Source organism: Sus scrofa, chromosome 17, assembly GCF_054392235.1.
Source record: "Sus scrofa isolate SSC_HxYL_T2T_F1_AM1 chromosome 17, Sscrofa_HxYL_maternal_Yorkshire_Landrace_v2.0, whole genome shotgun sequence".
Classification (NCBI taxonomy): Eukaryota; Metazoa; Chordata; class Mammalia; order Artiodactyla; family Suidae; genus Sus; species Sus scrofa.
In genome coordinates, this window is record NC_139399.1 from 17511629 (window position 1) to 17532425 (window position 20797).

Consider the following 20797-nt stretch of genomic DNA (forward strand, 5'->3'; position numbering starts at 1 on the left):
TAAAAGGGCAAAAAAGAAAAAAAAAATGAATCTGGTAGATACACCAGAATCTATCACAACGTTGTAAATCAACTGCACTTCAATAAGAAGTGAGATGAGGCAGTCACATAGGCTAAGTCCCCTTTTCCTTCTGGGACTGAAGGGGGGCCTACAGGAGCTGGCTGGAGTGAGCTCCTTCCTTGGGTTAGTATGGCTCTCCCCCACCTCGACTTTTCTCTGGGACAGCCACATATTATGCAGGATAGTATTCACCTGTGGCCTCTCCAGGTTGTCCTGAGGGGGGCCCTATAGGCAGCCTGAGCTGGAGAAATCTATCTGGTTGGAGACAGAACTAAACCACTGTTTTAAGGTGTATTTAAAATGATGTTCAGAGTTCCCGCGGTGGTGCAGTGGGTTAAGAATCCAACTGCAGCAGCTCGGGTTGCTGCAGAGGCTCGGATTCAATCTCCAGCTCAGGGCAGTGGGTTAAAGGATCTGTCATTGCCTTGGCTGCGGCTCGGACTCAATCCCTGGCCCAGGAACTTCCACATACATGCTTTGGGTATGACCATGAAAAGAAAAAAATAATTGTGTTCAAAAAGAACCAAAAACTACACAGCGTTGTTGTTTCATCCATATTTAAGGAAGAGGAGAGGAGAAAAGTCCAACACTGGAATCAAGATTAAGTGGGTTTTTAAAAAATCAATGCTCACACATGCACAGAGCACATTTCACAATGTGCATGTATGCATGCATGCGCGCGCGCGCGCACACACACACACAGCAGGTCTCCCCTGACCCGCTCTTCAAATCAGAGAAGGGACCCTAAGGAAGGCTCTTGGGAGGAATGAGGGCACCATGGCCTCTGTAATCTGTAACTACAACAGCCAGGCTGATTTACCACATAACATGCCTAAACAACAGCAAAATAAAGTATGGGCTTGCTCGCAGAACTTGAATCAGTAAAACCTTGCAGGGAGAAGAACCGGCCTGGGAGTGCACAGGTCCGAGTGCAAGTGCAAGACACAGAAATAACTTTCTGGGGGCAGGGGGAAGCAATTGCTTCTCCCATAACAGATGCTGATGCAGCCTAGGCTGCAAGGGGTGAGGTGGGGGGGGTTGTCCTTTGAGTCATTTCTCATTACCAAGTTTATCTTTAATGGCATGACTTCAAAGGTCTGCCCAAGTATGGGAACTGAATTAAAAAACCCAGTTTTAATTTCACAGAAGAAAAGAGTCAACATAGCACAAGTATAGTTAATCTCATCCAAAAGTACCAGTTCTTATTCTGGAGCCACCAGTCATCAGGTCATGGGGACCGGAGTCTGGTCGGTCTCAACCTGCCCTACACACACACAACGCTCCCACTTCTGTGCTCAGCTGACAGTCAGCAGCCGCCTCTGGGCCTCAGAGGAAGTCCTGTAGGACCCACTTCTACCAAGAGGCAGAAGCAATGCCTCCCACAGAGCCTTCTCACCAAAAACACTGCGGGGAGAATCAGACCCCAAGTCCCTTCAAGCCGGTCTCTGTTTGCAGAGTGACTACTTGAGACCCCTGAGATGGAGTGAGAGGAGAGAGAAAATGGTACACAGGGCAGACTCTGGAGACAGACAAGTGCAACAGCAGCCAGGGAGCAAAAGGCTTCAAGAAGTCAGCAATTATTTGATTCCCTCCTCCCCAACACTCCATCCCAGCCTTCTCCGGCTGGAGATGGGAGGATCTTTGCCACTTCATAAGCAGGCACCCCAGCCAGTGTCCCATCTTCCCATCCACAGGGGGTTCCCCTTTGGAAGGTCTCCAGCACTGGTTATGCCAGAAAGAAACCCCTTGGGAGTGAGTGGACCCAGCCTCAGCAGGGCTGGCCGAGGCTTCCTCTGGCTGGGCTGGTTTCCCCCCGCCAGAGGTGAAGAAGGGGAGAAGGCAAATCCCCTGGGATTTTGTGCTTTGTCTGCTCCAGGTAGCCACTGGGCTCTCCATCTCAAAACCTCCCTCTGCAGGCGGCCTGCCACCCCAGGACAGCCACCCTGGTCCCATCTCCTCCTTCCCGGGATCAGCATGGGCACTCAAAATTCGAAGTGCCTCCCCCGGCTCACCACCACCGCATCCTCACTCTGGGGCCACTCAGTGCACATTCCTCCTTTGGCATCACTTGCCCACGAGCTAGGTCAGCAGGCAGAGGGTGCCCCCCACCCTAAACCCTTTCCTCCAGAAGTCCCCCAGGACCGGGGGGACGTACGTCCCTGTGCTCAGCGCATTGGGATTGGTGGCCTCCGCGTCTCTGAGCCTCAACTCTACTTCCGAAAAATTCCGCGTTGAACTCACGCCTCTTAAAAGTCCGGCCACTGGGCTGGGTTGTTTTCGTTGGGTTCGTTTTTGTGGCGGTGTTTTGCCGCTCATTAACTTGTTTCATTCGGTTTCGCTGCCTCCCCGTCACTAAGGGCCCTTTAAGTGGGAGGGGCTGTTAGGAAAGGCTCCAATTTGCGGGAGCCCCGCTCCCCCCAGGAGAACTCAACAATGAGCTAATGACAATTTTATCTTTCTAATGACTTGAGGATTTGTGTAAATGAGAGAGGCAGCGGGGGAGGGATGCAGGAAGCACAGAGAAGAGCCTTTCCATCCCTAAGCCTCCCCGAGTCTTTACCTGAAAGGAAGAAAGCCCCACAGTTTCTAAACTTTTTTCTTGGTCCTCTCCGCACCAGTCCTGGAGCAACTTAGCTGAATGACTAGCTAAGGAAAGAGTTGTGTATGTGTGTGTTTGTGTGTATGTGTGTGCGTTTTAAAAGCTCCCCGAACCTAAGAAAATAAACAAAGCTGAGCCTTAGCTTTTTCTCGGCCTTTCTGAGCTTCCCAGATTTGGGGTTTGGGTGTTTGTTTCCTGGCGCATCCCATCTGCGGGGGCGGGGGGGGGGGGCGTCAGAATTCCCATGGGGACTCGGGTCCCTCCCAGAGGAAAGATGAGCTCTTCTCGGGACCAGAGCTAAGGCTTTGTTTCAGGTGCGGAGAAAGCGAGACTGGATCCCCGGGACAGCGGCTCCAGGAACCGGACCGGGTGTGCGCCGGGCTCGCCCAGCCGCGCACCACTTCGGACGGGTTGGAAGCTCTTGGGGCCGATGGGCACGGCTGAGAGCAACCTCCAGGGAGCACGTCCCCCGTCCCGGGGCGCAGTGTAGACAGTCCCGGGGCCCCCGCCTCACCTTGGGGCTTGGAGGCCTCGGTGGCGTTAGGCGGGGTCATGGCAATGCAGACGTCGCCCTCGGGGAACTTGTCACACTTGAGCATCTCGGGCCAGTAGAAGCCGAAGAACTGCATGACGGGCTCGCACGAGTCGCGCACGGCCTCGCAGAGCCAGCGGCAAGGGTAGATGGGCCGGTCCAGGCAGACGGGCGCGAAGAGCGAACAGAGGAAGACCTGGGTGCCGATGTGGCAGTTCTTGTTGAGCAGGGGCACCCAGCTGCTGGCCTGCTGCTTCACCTCGGCCATGGTCTCGTGCTCCAGCAGGTTGGGCAGCACCATCTTCTTGTAGCCCACGTTGTGGCAGAGCCGCAGGTCTACCGGGATGTCCACGCACTGCGGCGGCTTGGTGTAGAAGCGCCCGCTCTGGTACGAGCCAATGTCCGACTGGAAACTCACGTAGTCGTACTCGCTGGCCGAACCCGCGGCCAGGAGCCCGGCGGCCAGCGCCAGCAGCACTCCCGCCGCGGCCCAGCGCCCGCCGCCCATGCTCGGCGCCCCGGCCCCCGCGACGCGGGGCGTCCTCGGCCGCCTCCCCGCACGCGTCCCGCCGCGAACTTCCAGGGACCCTCGCGGACAAAAGGCGCAGTCCGCACCCGCCGCAGCTCAGCGGCCGCGGGCTCCTGCCCGGCGCTGGATGGGGGCCCTGGGGAGCTCGCGCGGGGAGGCGAGCGCGCGGCCCGAGTGCGGCGCGGCTCCCGAGGCGGCGGGACCCGAGTCCCCGGCGCTCCCGCGGCCGAGCCCTCCGAGCCGCGCCAGCCAATCAGCGCTGGCCGCCGCGAGCGCTCAGGACCCGCCCGTCAGTCACCCGCGCCGCCGGCCAATCGGCTTGCGGCTCCCCGGCGGGAGGGGTCGGTTCCCTAGAACTCAGCGCAGGTCAACACCCCTTAAAAAACAAAACCAAAAAATAAATGAAGAAAGAAAGAAGGGGGGAGAGAGAGGAAGAAAAAAAAAGGAGGGGGGAGAGAGGCGACGGATAGAAGTGTGCGGTGGATAAAGACGATGTTTAACGCTGTAATTAACTTGAGTGGGATCACAGGAAAGCAAAGAACCGCAACAGTACTTGCAAATCCATAAGATAATGAAGACTTTAAAAAACATAAAAATAAACACTTTTTCGTAACTTTACGCAGCAGCCCACCTCCTCGGGTTTGTTCTCCGTGGCTGCGGTACGCAGACGGGCAGTTTCCAAGACCCGAGCTCACGAAGTCTGCTGCGAAGGAGGTCGGCTTTTAAATCCCCAGCTGGTCGTCTTGGCTTCCCGCAAAGAACCAGGGAAAGGGGTAGTCGGGTTGTCCGCTGGCTTTAAAAGGCAATGCCTTTCCAAGGTGGGACAAGATGATTGATAGCCCTCCGACCCCCTGGAGGCAGTGAGTCGGGAAAGGGTGCTCGCAAAGGTGTTAGCCTGGGGAGGACAATTACAAAAAGAAAAAGAAGAAAGAAAGAAACCCCTGCTCGAGGCCCAGCCCGACAGCTCGTCTGTGTGTGCACGCATATGCACGTTGACATGTTTGTGGTATAGAAAGCCACAACATTAGAAACACATGCGCACTTATCAGCGTGGCTTGTGTAAATATCAAGTCCATCACTCAAGCACACATGCTACATTCATAGCTGGCCCAGGAGCCTCCAGTCAAAAATTCAGGGTTCCCGGTAAGGCAGAAGAAGCCAAGAGGGAAGTATGAGCAGAGAAACAGCTCGGCCTTCTCATCGAGCCCCGGACACCCACCCTGAAACAGAACTCTCCCCCACCACCCTCTGACCCAGAGGCCCTGGGGATTCCTTGTATGTTTCAAAAGGGTACCCTGAGAGGGAAGTGTAATCCAGAAAGCTGGGGGTGTAATTATGATTAATCCCAGGGCAGGGAGATAGCAACAAGCAGTTCATGCGGCTGTCTGGGTCTCCCACCCTGAAGTGTGGGGTGAAGGGAGGCATCTGAGCAGGGCGGCACCACCCCCAGGTGGCAAATGGGCCACAGAGCTCTGAGCTCAGGGCAGACATGGGAGAAGGCGCTGTCTTGCTGGGCTAGCTTGTTTGTAAAGCTCTGGGGAAGCTTGCTCTGGACGCTGCAGAGCAAATTTCTTGATGGACAGATTCCAAGTCAAACGACTAGCGTTTTGGAAGGAGCCAGGCTATTTTCTTAAAGCACTCCGGCCTCTACGCAGGTGGGGGTTCCGCTGTGCACATGGGCAACGTCTGCAGATGGTCAACTTTCTCCATCGCATCTAAGCTAATGAAAGGTTGCTCTACAGCAAGAGGGGCCGCATGAAGGAAAAGAGATGGAGAGAGAGCAAGGCCTCGGGTGGCAAAGGGTTAATCCCTAAACAATTGGTAACGCTGATCCCCAGAAGCTGCGGAGGACATTCCTCACCGACAGAGAATAGACCGCAGGAGACCAGGCAACTGTGTCTCAATTCAAGGGGCAGTTAGAGAAAAATGCGGTTTGGTGGGGGTCCTTCTCCCTCCTCCAGGCAGGCTCTGAGTCCCAAGCCAAATGTGTGTGTTTACTCATTTGTGGCAAAGAGTTGTGTTAGCTGATAACATCCTCTGACTCCTGTTTGCACAATTTCCCCAAATGGTGCGAGGACTTGGGTCTGCCCACCAGGAACTTTCTGGAAATTTGTCCAGGTGACTGCACCCCCACCAGTCCTGGGGGGAATGGGGGGGTGTCAGGTCAGAAGTAAATCTTGCAAATTTGTTCATGGAAGGGTCTGGTTGATCACCCCTTAAATGACCTGATTGCTTTATCAAGAGGTCTTTTGGGACAAGGCACAGGCACAACTGTCCTGAGCACACACAGGGAGTGTGGGGGCTAGTGCAAGGAACATCCCAGAATCCTAAACCCAGTGCATTTCGGGCTCCTGCCAAGGCCCGGCTGGAAAAGAAGAGCTATAAGTCTCAGTCCCACAGACAGACTTAAACCCACAGATGGGATTTTTGTTTCATTTTGTTTGGTTTGGGTTTTGGCGGAGCCCAAGGCATGTGGAGGTTCCCGGGCCAGGGATCAAACCCAAGCCGTAGCAGAGACCCAGACAGCTGCAGTGACAATGCCAGACCCTTAACCTGCTGTGCCACAAGGGAGCTCCCACAGCTGGGATTTTGGAGAATGACCACCCACCCTTAGCCAGTTCATATCCTGCTTAATAGCTCCAGAAAGAACAGCTCGAAGGCTTTGTATTTTAGAAATGGAAAAAAAAAAAAAAAAGGAGTTCCCGTCGTGGCGCAGTGGTTAACGAATCTGACTAGGAACCATGAGGTTTCGGGTTCGATTCCTGCCCTTGCTCAGTGGGTTAACGATCTGGCGTTGCCGTGAGCTGTGGTGTAGGTTGCAGACGCAGCTCGGATCCTGCGTTGCTGTGGCTCTGGCATAGGCCGGTGGCTGCAGCTCCGATTCGACCCCTAGCCTGGGAATCTCCATATGCCGTGGGAGCGGCCCAAGAAATAGCAAAAAAGACCAAAAAAAAAAAAAAAAAATAGAAATGCAGGCAATAGTTGGGGTTTGGCAGCTGGGGGTGGGGGGAAGTCTCCTTTTACATATTATCGAAACTTTGCGCTTCAAAGCCCAGTCTCCTTCCCCTAATGGCAAGAAGGTATGTGTAGAGGAGAAAGTTCTAGAACAAAAGGTTCTTTAAACATGTTATTGACATGACAGAGCTCCCAGAAATCAGGAGTCTCCAGTATGGAAGCCAAGAGGCAGGCGGCACAACTTTGCTCCTTGATGTATTGATGGGAGCTGGCTGAGAAGCCACTACTGGACCATCTCACTTCACTGGGACACAGCCTCCAGGCTCAGGCAACTTCTGCAGAATCTTCTTCATTTTTTGAAGGAAATTCTGCTCCCTGTAACCTCTCCTCCCTAGACTATGCAAGCATCAGTGTCCACTCTGCTCCACCAACAGTGAACTTGGGGAAATTGCTGTCAGCCATGCCCTGAACCTCAAGGCCATGGTCACACGGCCCCTGTCCCACTGCTCAGAGAGACCCACCCTTTCACGTCCCAGAGGAAGCTTGACAAACTGGGCTTGGCAATCTGTATTCACTTATGCCTATACTACCTTACTTATAAATGTACACATTGTAGAATTTATATACCTCTTTCCAGAAAAGAGAAAACTAAAAAGAAAACACTTACTTTTTTTCTTTTTAGGGAAACACCCCCAGTATATGGAAGATCTGAGCCTAGGGGTTGAATCCAAGCTGCAGCTGCCAGCCTACACCACAGACAGACACAGCAATGCAGGATCTGAGCTGCGTCCGCAACCCACACTGCAGCTCTTGGCAATGCCAGATCATTAACTCATTGAGCGAGGCCAGGGATGGAACCCACATCTTCATGGACACTATGTTGGGTTCTTAGCCCCTGAGCCACAACGGGAACTCTCTAAAGCACGTATTTTTGATGTAACTTTAAAAAACGTCTAATGGGCCATTTCTCTGATTAAGACCCTCACAGACTTTTTGATCATCCATGGGAAAAAGCCCAGACTCCAATAGACCAATCATATCTTGCCCTTCAGTCTCCCTCCAGCCTCGCCCCCTGCCCCTCCCTCTTACCACTCTCTAGTTTACACGTGCCATTTTGTCAGTAATACCCTCCATCACCTTTGTACCAACTCCTACTCACAGACTTCCCAGATTTAGCAATGAAAATAGAGGATGCCCAGTAAAATAGGAAAATTTCAGATGAGCAAGAAATGTATTTAGTATAAGGATGTCCCACATATTGCATGGGATATATTTATACTATACATCATTCCTTGTTTATCTGATTTTTTTTTTTTTTTTTTTTTTTTTTTTTTTTTTTTTTTGGCCAGGCCTGCAGCATACAGAAGCTACTGGGCCAGGGATCAAACCCAAGCCCAAACCCAAGTAGTAACCCGAGCCACAGAAGTAACCCGAGCCACAGCAGTGACAACACAAAGTCCTTCAAGGCTGGGCCACCAGGGAACTCCTATCTGACCTTTAAGTTCAAATTAGAGTCCTTTGTGTATTTTATCTGGAAAGCGCATCTGTTCTTCCTTCTAGCATTGCCTTCTCCCAGCAGCCATGCCTGACCCCATCTGGACCCATCACCTCCTGCCTCCACCACTAATCAACTTAACCGCTCTCTCCTTCCTGCACCCAGAGCACCTGTGAACACCTCATCACCACATTTGTGGTGATGTTTTATGACTGCTTGCTTTTAGGGTGTCTGCTAGGGGACTGGGAGCTCTCGCACGCCCAGGATCTTGTCTTATTTTGTCCCACTTATCCTTGCATCCCCAACCTCTAGCATGGCGCCAGGCATACAGTAAGAGCTCAGTGAGGCCCTGCACCCCAATAAATGCATAAATATGTAGCGGAGGGAGGCAGCTATGTGAAAGACCCAGGCTAAGAAAGGAACTACCCTTGAACACTGATTTTGCATTGCAGTTCCTGAGAACCAAGGCAATAAGTAAGCATGAGTAACCCACCTGGTTCTTTCGGTCTGCACGAAAGGGGTATCTTTCCTGGATCTGAATCCTAAGGGAACTGATTGCCAGCACCTTATACACAGATGATCAATCAGAACATGGGACTTTTGTAAGATGTATTATCACCTTACACTCTGGGAGGTCAGAAGTCTCTCTCAGCTGCAATCAAGGTGTTGGCAGGAGTTCCCATCGTGGCTCAGTGGTTAAGGAACCTGACTAGCAACCATGAAGTTGTGGGTTCTATCCCAGCCTCGCCCAGTGAGCTGGGGAGCCCGTGTTGCTGTGGGCTGTGCTGTAGGTCTCAGCAGACGCAACTCAGATCCTACGTTGCTGTGTGGATGGCGACTACAGCTCTGATTGGACCCGTAGCCTGGGAACCTCCATATGCCTCAGGTGCGGCCCTAAAAAGACAAAAGACAACAAAAGACAACAAAACAAAACTGCTGGTTGGCAGGGCTGTGTTCCCTCTAGAGGCTCTAGGGTTTTCCTGCCTTTTTCAGCTTCTGGAGGCTGCTCACATTCCCTAGCTCCTGGCCCCCTCCTCCATCTTCAGAGCTGGCAAGAACTGAGTTGAGCTTTCTTTCTGAAGCCCTCTGACCCTCAGAGCCGACCTTGTGGCGAGATGATGGGTTCAATACCCTCCTTGGGGGCCTGCACCAAGCTGGCTGCTCAGTGGCCCATAGGCAGTAGGGGACTCTACTGGCCAATCCTTGGAGGAGAAGAGAAATTCCTATAACTCCTGTGTGGACTCTGACCCTCCCACCCCCGGATCCTAATACAATCCTGTGAAAAGCAGAGTCTGGTACCCAGAAGGCTGGGGATCCTGGGAGCTTCTGACAACACCAGGAAATTGCGGGGAAGGTGGGGGCAGTGGGGGGTGGGGAGTGCTTCAAGAGAAGATGGAAGAGTCTTCACAGGGTGAGACCTGGTGCCAGATCCTGGCTCAGAGCTCCAGGCTTTGCTCAGACACCACAGCGCAAGGAAAATGGGTTTTCCACCCCCGCCCCCTCCTTTTTTGGCTGCCCAATGGCATATGGAATTCCCAGACCAGGAATCAGATCAGAGCCACGTTGCATCTGCGCCACAACTGGGGCAACTACCTGCTCCTTAAACCCACTGTGCGGCCAGGGATGGAACCTGCATCTTGGATCTGCAGAGACGCTGCGGATCCCTTTGCGTCACAGCAGGAACTTTTTTTTTTTTAAGAATGTTTAATTTAAGTTAATTTAATAATCTTTTGGCCAGCAAAGGCATGTGGAAGTCCCTGGACTAGGAATCGAAACCGTGCCAGAGCAGCAACCCAAGCCGTTGCAGTGACAAGGCTGTATCCTTAAACCCACCGCATCATAAGGAAACTCCGGATGGGCCTTTAGAAACCTGTCCCCTCTGGCGATCAGGGGAATTAAAGTGGGAGGGCGGCCAGTGGGGACACATTCCCTAAAGAGCCCCGCGCTGCCCTTTTTAGGGGTTTGATATAAACGACGTGCTGGTTGTTTATTTCAAACGAAAAAATATATATATATATATCAAAAAAAATTACATCAAACAAGAAGAAGAAAGAAGAAAAAAAAAGGATGGGAAACCGCCCAGGAAGTGTGTGGCGACTGCGCCTGCGCGGTGAAGATGCCCGCGTCCCGATCTCTGCTCAAAGCCCAGAGCCTCCCCAGCCTCCCTCTGCCTGAATAACGCATCTGATCCTAGAGGCCCTGCTCATCTGGGTTCAGACCCTGCCCCACCCCCGCCCCAAGTAATAAGCTATCTTTCTGCAGTCTCTTCTGCAGAAAGATACCTGCATTGTCGCCTTTGGGGCTCACCAAAAGCCTCTGAGCTGGCAGAGGGGTTGATTATTCCTTCCCACTGAACACGAGAAGACCCAGAGACCCAGAGTGATGGGACCCTCACCAGCGGTCCTGCCACCACTGCTCTTTGGTGCAGAACAGACTCAGGTCAGGAACAGCCCTCATTTTGAGAGTTCATGGTCTTCCTGAGGGAGATATTAAAACTGTTTTTTTAAAAACAACGTTTGAGGAGTTCCCGATGTGACGCAGCAGAAATGAATCTGACTAGGAACCATGAGGTTGCAGGTTGGATCCCTGGCCCCTCTCAGTGTGTTGAGGATCTGGCATTTCTGTGAGCTGTGGTGTAGATCACAGACCCGGGTTGGATCCCAGGTCACTGTGGCTGTGATGTAGAACAGCAGATGCAGCTCCGATTAGACCCCTAGCCTGGGAACCTCCATATGCTGCAGGTGCGGCCCTAAAGAGACAAAAAATACACACCACACACACACACACACACACAGACATATATATTTGAAACCGAGGATAGCTTGACCAGACTGTGTATCAGATGGAAACTACCTGTGAAGCGCTACTGGATCCCAGCACTGGGGCAATTCCCATAGAATATGAGAGGATGTGCCCTTCCCAGAATGCACCATGCCACCTCCCTGCCCCTGCCTGAGCTCTTGCTGACCCCCCACCCCCCAGGCCAGCTGTCCTACCAGACTCCACACTGAGCTCCCCATCTTCTCTGGGCTGGCCACTCCCCAGGGTCTCCCTGCTAGATGTTGCCATGGGCAGCCCTCTGCCCCTGTGCACCCCTGCTATCCCAGCAGCGCTCCTCAAACGCTCTTTGCTTGTATAAATGTCTGGAGTTCCTCTAGAAGCTTCTTGAGGACAGAAGCTATATCCTTTTTGTCCTTGTTTCGTCTGTACTTAGCACACTGTCTGCCATGTGATAAGTCCCTATGGGATCCCTGAATGAGTGGAGTCCTATGACCCAGCTCTGAGCACTAAAAAGTAAGTATAAATGATAAGTGGGGCACCCTGGAAAATGTTTGAAACTAGACTGCCTTAGAAGGCATGTACCTTGACTCTCGCCTCTTCTGCCTGCCTGGAATTCGGATGTGATATCAAGAGGTACAGCAGCCATCTTGCAACCATGAGACCACAAGCATGAGGATAAATGCCCACACACTAGAGTGGGGGAACAGAAAGATGCAAAGAGCCTCGGTCATAAGCAATGAGTTCCTGCTGGGTGAAATCTGAAATCTCTCCACTTCAGTTGTTGAAGTCCAAAGTCATGTGGGCTTTCTCTTTCATACAGCTGAAAACACCAAAATGACACAGGTCTCTCATTTAGAGGCTCTTGCAGCAGACAGGAAACTTGAAGGCTGAACCTTTCATTTTTACTGTCTCCTGGGACATTACTATTCACAGCATGGTCCCCAGACCAGCAGTATCAGTACTGTCTTAAGATCTTGTCAGAAATGTAGAATCTCAGGCCCCACCCCAGATATATTCAATCAGAATTTGCATTTTAACAAGATTCCTAGGAGTCTTACAGTATTTCAGACTGAGAAGCACCATCTCCCATGGTAAGAAATTCTCCCATGGCCTGGATATTTGTGTATCTTTCTTCTGTATTGATTCCTATGACTGCAAAACACCTTATCTCTAGGTGTCAGTGGATTTGTCACACAGAGGAACTCGCATTGCTCTGTACTCCTCAACTCAGCAATCCTCTAGAAAGGGCTTATGGACCCCCCACTTTTCAGAAGACGAGACTAAGTCGTGGAGAGGCTCATCAGCCAGCAGTAGCACAGTGCATCACTCAGCGCTTTCACAATGAAATCAAGTTTGCTGGCCAAAAGTGTGGACAGGCAACCCTCTTTTCTTAAGGAAGCAGTGTTGCAAGGATGCTACAAAGTTAAGGGCAGGCAGCACCGAAGTGCTTCCCCTTGACCCCTCTGAAGCTGACTGCAGCAACCTAGGGCACACAGACCCCTCTTTCTTCCCCATGTGTTGCAACATAAGCAGCTGTGTGTCTGGAGTCTTCTGTAATCCTCTAGCAGTTCCAGGCTCTATCATATGTAGTATCTGTCATTAGATAAGCATGACCTTTTATTGATCATTCTAACATGTATAGTGTTGCAAAAAACTATAACCCCCAACCCCCAGAAAGCATTATATGTCCATCCAATCCTTTTGTTCTTGATTCTCAACTAAAGTCTGTTAACTAAACTGCTGAATACGCAGTATAAGCCCATCGGTAAGGATTTCCCAAGTAGAACCACTCAGCCTCAGAGTGCTTTCCAAGTTGTGCATGAACTTCCCTGGTGTGAAAAGTTTTCCAACCATTTCAGCCCATAAGTATGTAACTGACCGCTTCCCAAAATGACACATAATCCTTACCACCATCACTTGTGTTTTCTTTTATTGCTGTTATCATTGGCATCTTGAGAGGATAAAACAGTTTTCCTGGAGGATGAAATCCTCGGCATCCGGCATGATTTTGACTCACCTGCATTCCCAGATTTGGGGCTTTATTTCCATCCCCACTGCAAGGAAATCGCCTCTTTGTAATCAGTGGGGATTTCAGATTGAAGTTGAATTCCATCCCAGAAGAACAAGTGAAATGGAGATAAGCAACCTACATAAAAAAGACTTTAGAGTAATGACAGGATGATCTAAGATCTCGGGGAGGTGGGGGGAGGAAAGCAACAACAAACAGGAGGCAAAGATCAAGAAATTACAAGAAGTGTTTAACAGACGGGGGTTTAATCCTATCCTCTCTTGGAATTCACTTTGTGGCTCAATGGCTAACGACCCAGCAAGGATCCATGAGGATGCAGGTTTGATCCCTGGCCTCACTCAGTGGGCAAAGGATCTGGCATTGCCGTAAGCTTCGGCATAGGTCACAGACAAGGCTCAGATCCCGTGTTGCTGTGGCTGTGGTGCAGGCTGGCAGCTGTAGCTCTGATTTGACCCCTAGCCTAGGAACTTCCATATGCTTTGGGTTCGGCCCTAAAATGCAAAAAAATAATAATAATAAAAAAATTTTTTGGATGCCATCCTCTCTTTTTCCCTGATAGAAGCTTTGGCTGAGCTTGGTCCTACAGGGAAGAGACAACATCTAAGATGTCTTTCCAGAGCCCTGAACGCATAGAGATGGGAAAGAGGGGTGTACATCAGAGACGACTGAGGTGGGGGCAGTGTTGATAGAGCAGAGTTGGGGGAAGTGGAGGTGAAAAGAGCATGAGCGATGAGCGGTCACAGTCTGCCAGGACAACGTGCTTCATCTTGGAGCTGCATCTGTCCACCCATTATCCAGCCACTCAGGGAAACCAACAGACATGGTAGGAGCTCGGCTCCAGAACCAGCCCCCCAGGACTTCACCTCACCCCCACTGTGGTGTCCGACAGGCAGAGACCCCGTATTCCTCATGCCTATCGTTCTGTCGGGTTGGATCTCTCTTTCCTTCTCCCCATCATTTTTCCCTCCCCTCCCCCTCCCCACCCAAACTATCCTAAACAAATAGTCTCTCAGCCTTCTTATACTGCTCCCTAAATTGGGTATTGTTATGATGAGAATAATGTCACTTGTAACAGATTAAATGGGGTGGCAGGGAGGAAGAGCCAGGCAGTGCTAGAGTCCAAGGGAATCATTCTTCTAAGCTTCTGTCTTGGTTAAGTTAATTTAATTTAATTTTTTTTTTTTTTTTTGCCACCCAGTGGCACATGGAGTTTCCAGGCTAGGGATCAGATCCAAACTGCAGTTGTGACCTACAGCTGTCACAAGGCAGGATCCTTAACCCACTGTGCTGGGCCAGGGATTGAACCTGTATCCTGGCAATGCAGAGACGCTGCTGATCTATGGCGCTGATCTGTGCCACAGCAGGAACTCCCAAGCCTCTGTCTTGTTAGGAAGTACCTAGGACGACCCACACCCTGCCGTCTTCCCTTCCTCCCCGGCAGAGGTCCTTTCCAGCCCTCCAAGGTGCAGGAAAGTGCTGGATCCAGCACCATCTTGCAAAGACATAGGGAACCAGAGGCAGCCTCCTAGGACACACACAGACCCCTTCTTTGTGCTTAAAAGGGCATCAGTGATACACGTTTGAGCCCAGGCTCTCAGTCTCCAACAGTCTCCAAACCCCTCTCTCCTTATCTTTCACACATCATATTTCTCTCAGTTCAGGCATAACTGACCCTGGAACCAGAGAGCTGCAAGGCAGCTCAAAACAAATCCCGTGACCCCTCTTGTCCTCGGAGATGGAATGGGCCTGATGGAAAACGGATTGCAGAGGAGAAGGGGCTGCCTGATGGGGGACTCTGCCCTGCAGAGCAGGGTGTAAGGGAGGCAGGGCTGGACCACCAGGGCCGGGGATCTGGTTCCATGGCAGCTCCCCGCACTCTACTCCCATCCCTGGCTTTCGTAACGGGCCTCCTGGCTGTTCTCAGGACCCTTTCTTTCCACTTCAGGGGATCCGGATGGAGTGCCTCCCCCATCTGATTTTCAGGGGCTCTCCCTGGGAGGCCCTGATTTTCAGGGGCTCTCCCCATGGCCGAGCAGCTCCCCTCAGGGGCCAGCGAGCCTCCAGCACTGGGGGAGGGGGCGTCTGTGGAATGCAGGCCTCTCCCCACACTCAGAGGCCAGCCCAAGGGGCACAATAGAATACATTAGTCCCACGGCCCTTTCAGCGCTGCCTTTTAAGAACAATGCCGGCAACTGAGCTGATTTTTGCCAAATGACTGGCTTTAGTCCATTCGGAGCAGAATGGAGGCCGCCAGACAAAGTCCATATTCAGGGCTTCAGAGGGGCTTGGCTGATGGGCACTGGGGCACCAGCCCAGGCTACTTCCTGGGACCCCCTACTCAAAGTGTCCCAGGGCCCAGGAAAGCGCCTAGAGGCTGACCCCAGCCCCCGCAGACTTATCCCAGTCAAGCCACGCTGGTCCGGAGGCAGGCGACCACGCTGCTGCTCCAAACAACGCAAGGTGGACCCTGAGTTTACCTTGAGAGGCCTGGTGCCAGTGGCTGACCTCTAGTGTTTGAAGTCTTACCTAGGGAACACTAGCGTGGCTTCTGGAAGGCACTAGAATGTCTACTGTGGAATGTTAAGATCTAGTTTTCCACCTGAGGAGACCAAGAGACACAGCTCTTCACCTCTCTGAGCCTCAAGGCCTTAATTTGTGAGGAAGTTGGGCTCCTTAGGCTCTAGACCCCTTCGAGCCTTGAAATGTCACATAAAAAGAAATCTCTGGAGAGCTTCCCGGTGCCCTGGTGATCAGGACTCGCCGCTTTCACTGCTGAGGCCCGGATTCAATCCCTGGTCTGGGAACTGCGATCCCTCGTGAAGCTGCTGCACACTGAGGCCAAAAAAATGAACCAGACAAACAACTCTGAGAGTTCCCATTGTGGCTCTGACTGGGATGAACCCGACTGGGTTCCATGAGGAAGCAGGTTTTGATCCCTGGTCTGGCTCAGTGTTAGCACCCAGCATTGCCATGAGCTGTGGTGTAGGTTGCAGATGTGGCTTGGATCTGGCGTTGCTGTGGTGTAGAGTGGCAGCTACAGCTCCAATTAGACCCCTAGCCTGGGAACCTCCATATGCCACAAATGTGGCCCTAAAAAAACCAACTCTGGCCATGTCTCCTTTACTTTACACCTCCTACTGTATGAAGAACTCCAAAGAGACTTGGAAAACTCAAAAATCCAGCACAAATGCTGGTGATGCTTCAGGCCTTTGGCAAAGGTCTGTGTGAAAAGAAGGAAGCTGCCACTGAAGCTGCCATGGAAGCTGCTGTTCTGAAGTGACTTTTTTTTTCCTAAAACAAATGTGTCAAAGTGGGAAGATGAGACAGCCACCTTGTCATTGGCAGTGAGGAGCAGGGGTTACAATGGGATCCTAACCCCTCTGCCTTCTCCCACCTGGTTCTCTTCCCTGCAGTGGACATGCTCTGTCACCCCACTGAAAGGTCAGCACCTGCCCATGAGCTCTTAGCACTTGTCTTTGCCTTTCTCCTCTTAGCTCTTGCATGATTGATATGGCAGATGCAAGGATGTTGCCTAGATGTTGCTGCACACTTGAGAAACTCATTCTAGGAGTTCCCTTGTGGCTCAGCAGTTTAAGGAGTCTGTGTTGGCACTGTAGTGGCTCGAGTCGCAGCTGTGGTGTGGATTCGATCCCTGACCTGGGAACTTCCACATGCCATGGGTGCAGCAAAGAAAGAAAGATAGGAAGGAAGGAAGGAAGGAAGGCAGGCAGGCAGGCAGGCAGAGAGGGAGGGAGAGGGGGAGGAAATAGTGATTTATTCCAAGCACCCAAAGGGCATTTCTGGAGGGAATGTGTTCTGTCAGTTCAGCCCAGATCTCACTTGCTCCGGGAGGTTTTTTCTATTTAAAATTGCACACACACCCCCCAAAAAATAGGAGTTCCCATCATGGCTCAGTGGTTAACGAATCCGACTAGGAATCATGAGGTCGCAGGTTCGATCCCTGGCCTCACTCAGTGGGTTAAGGATCTGGCATTGCCGTGAGCTGTGGTGTAGGTCGAGGATGCGGCTCGGATCCTGTGTTGCTGTGGCTGTGGCGCAGGCCGGCAGCTGTAGCTCCAATTAGACCCCTAGCCTGGGAACCTGCATATGCTGCAGGTGCGGCCCTAAAAAGACAAAAAGATAAAATAAAATAAAATAAAATAAAATAAAATAAAATAAAATTGCACCCTAGCCTCTCCTCTTTCTGTTCTAGTTTTGTTTTCTTGCCCTCCTCTATGATCTTCTAACACTCACATGTTTTTCTCATTTATTTTATTGTCGGTCTCTCCCTACCCCACCACCAAAGCTTCTCCTGGGCAGAGATTTGTATCAGTTTTGTTCACAACTACATCCCATAGGTCAGTACCTCCGTCCCTAGAAAGCACTCAGTAGATAAAGGCTCACCGAAAAAACCAATGAATGCATGAATGTCATATGGAGACTATAGGATACAAACGTATAAATAGTGTGACTCACATTTTGCAGAAAGAATAGAAGGAAGAGAAAAGAGGTGATACAAATTACTATACATAAGCAACCAAGATTGACTGTTGACTGTATCCGGCAGGCAATGATACCCAGTATCTTGCAATAACCTATAATAGAAAATAATCTGCAAATTTAAAAAAGAACCACTATGCTGTACATCTGAAACTAATACAATATTGTAAATCAACCATACTTCAATTAAAAAGAAAAAGGAGTTCCTGTTGCAGCTCAATGTCTGTGAGGATGTGGGTTCGATCCCTGGCCTCGCTCAGTGGGTTAAGGATCCGGCGTTGCCATGAGCTATAGTGTAGGTCGCAGATGTGGCTCGGATCCCGAATTGCTATGGCTGTGGCATAGGCTGGCAGCTATAGCTCTGATTCAACCCCTAGCCTGGGAAATTCCATATGTCGCAGGTGCAGCCATAAAATGAAAAAAGAATTTTTTTAAAGAAAAACAGAAGGGAGAGAAGGAAGGAAGGAAAGAAGGAAAAAACATATCTCAAAAACCTGAAAATGGGTGCCCTGAAGCATTCATTGTCTCTGGTTGTTAGACTCACAGGCAGTTTAAAAGATCTTCTTTTGGATTTTCTTCATTTTCTAAAAATATCTGCAATGACCATATATCACTTCTGGGGGGAAAAAAAGGTAAAAGTATGAATATTAATTTTTTTAAAAAAAGTTAAAGAGGCCAACATAACTATTTTTTCCCCTCAGCCAAAGGCTTAACGTGAGTCTCTAATTTTAGCCCCAATGACATAATTTCTTAAAAATCCTGATTCATTGGAAATGTCAGGTAATTATTGCAAAAGACTTTGTGTGGGAGGGGGTGGGGCATGGCTCACATTTTCTGGATAATTGCCCCTATTGTCCAGTTCATGCTGCATATGGCATCATATCTGCATCTTCCAGACCACACAGAAGTGAAGTCTGGAGTGAGAACTCCCAGGCCAGCCATCAATCAACAAGCATTTAATGAGTTCCTACTACGCGCACAGGTTCTGTACTCAGCATGCATTCTCGCTCACACTCACTCTCATGCGTGCGGCCTCTTCACTGCTCACCCCTCCCCCCAGACCTCTCACCACCCCCTGTCTGCTTTGTGTGGGCTTCCTGCCCTCCCAGAGCATCCCAGGCCCATCCTGGGCAGCGTTCTTGGCGTCATGCATTCCATTAGGGAAAGGAAGCGTTTCTGAATTTTGTCCACCTGCTCTAAGCCTGGGCAGGAGCAGAGTTTGCTTTGAAATAGGCTCAGAGGTCATGGGGGATGTCAGACTCCCGAGCCTCCTCCCAGCAGACTCGCCTTGGGACCCTCTGCCTTCCTGGCCATGCTGGGTGTGGCACAGCACTGCCAAGGTGACCCACCCATGGGATGGGGCCAGGAGGGGCAGCTGTGGAAGGTCATATGCCTGTCCCACTGGGAGAACGCTTGGCAGCCACCTTTTTCAAGCTACAGGAATTCATGTAATAACTTGCCACCTGAAACCCACCTTTCCCGTTTGGACTGGTCCCTGTCCAATGAAGAGGGGCTGGTAAGAATGCTTCCCTGAGCACCACAGGGGAGTCTCTGGGTTTCCCCCAGAGGCCTGGGGGTGTCTGTCTGGAGACGAAGACGACGCTGGACCAGCTGGGTGGCACCCAACAGGACAGGGGAGGTGGGGAGCTGGGTGGCTCGGACATCATCCGGGAGTGTGTCTGGGCATGCGGTGGGATCCAGGGAGGCTGGAGGGATTTCCTGCCAAGCTAATGAGGGTGCTGGCAGCGCACAGCAATCCCTGGCAGGGATCCTGGCTCTAATTGGGATCCAGCCTCGGCTCCTCTGGAGGGCGGCAGCCTGTGAGTGCTGGGGCTCCGTCCTCCCCAGAAACTTCCTTCCCAGCCTCTCCAACACCTTCTCTTCCCTCCCCTTCCCCCACCAGGAAATTCTTTCTTCCTATCCCGCCCAGGACACCGCCAGAAGAGACCAGCCTCTCTGCAGCCCCACCTGAGGGTTTGGGCTCTATCCCAGTCTCTGCGCCACCCACCAGTCAGGGCTTGGATGAGGGGATCTGAGCCCCTGTGCGCTGCTTCCCTTTTCCCCACCCACAATCTCTTACAGATGGAGAATTTCAACCAGAAGGGGAATAGCACAGCTGGTAACCCCGGCTGGACCTCACAGCCTGGGGTACCTGCTATTTAGGAGTGTGTGCAGGGGGGTAAGACAACTCCAGGGCTAATGGGGCCTCTGGGAAACATTCTCCAAAAGGAAGAACGAGGGAGTTCCCGTTGTGGCTTAAGCGGGTTAGGAACCCACCTAGTATCCATGAGGATGCAGGTTCATTCGATCGCTGGCTTCGCTAAGTGGGTTAAGGATCCTGTGTTGCCACAAGCTGCCACATAGGTCGAGGATGCAGCTCAGATCCTGTGTTGCTGTGACTGTGGCAGCTGTAGCTCCAATTCAACCCCTAGGCTGGGAAGGATGCAGCCCTAAAAAAACAAACAATAACAAAAAAAGGAAGGACTCTTCCCCACCTTTCAGGGCATGACCAACATTTGATCAGCCTTCTGTGTTGATAAGCTATTCTAATTATGGAGTTCCTGTTGTGGCACAGTGGTTAACGAATCCAACTAGGAACCATGAGGTTGCAGGTTCGATCCCACTTGGACTTGTGGGTTGAGGATCCGGTGTTGCCGTGAGCTGTGGTGTAGGTTGCAGACACGGCTCGGATCCTGTGTTGCTGTGGCTCTGGCGTAGGCCGGCGTCTACAGCTCTGATTAGACCCCTAGCCTGGGAACCTCCATATGCTGAGGAAGTGGCCCTAGAAAAGGCAAAAAGACAAAAAAAAAAAAAAAAAAAAAAAAAAAAAAGCTATTCTAATTATGGCCCTTCAGTCATTAATTCAGCTACTCCATTCTGGGTCCCTGGGGAAGGGGGGAGTCGGGTGGAGGGGGGTGATTAGGGCTGTCCACTCTCAGGATGTCTGTCCTACTGAAGACCTTATGGGCTGGCCCACCACCGAGATGAGATTCAGATTCGGATTCAGTGAAGACTCGCCAGCTGCCTTCTCTGTGGCAACCCTTTGGCCAACCTTTCTATGTAGATTAGCCCAGCAGAACCTCAGCAAGTCTGGGAGGGAATTTATGAGTTCTGAAGAAACTGGGCTTAGATCAGGCCTCTCTAAAAAAGGGACATTTCCCTGTAGAGCTGAAAGGTGAGCTAGGACAACCAATGCCCACAGTCACTCAGTGGACACATAGAAGGAGCCAGACGCAGGACGCAGAAAAATCTTTGACGGGACCTGGTGGCAGAGTGGGGGTGGGGCTGGAGGAGGGAAGCTGTTAACTGAAAAGTTT

At 51.3% G+C, this 20797-nt stretch overlaps 1 protein-coding gene across 1 annotated transcript in view; it reads right to left on the reverse strand.

Annotated features, from left to right (window-relative positions):
* Window positions 1–3931, reverse strand: part of SFRP1 (secreted frizzled related protein 1) — a 53369-nt gene extending 49438 nt beyond the window's left edge. The window contains exon 1 of the mRNA XM_003359868.6: window positions 3174–3931. Within this exon, the coding sequence (XP_003359916.2) occupies window positions 3174–3699 (526 nt within the window). The 5' untranslated portion in view covers window positions 3700–3931. The remainder of the gene's footprint in view (window positions 1–3173) is intronic.
* Between the last annotated feature and the right edge of the window lie 16866 nt (window positions 3932–20797).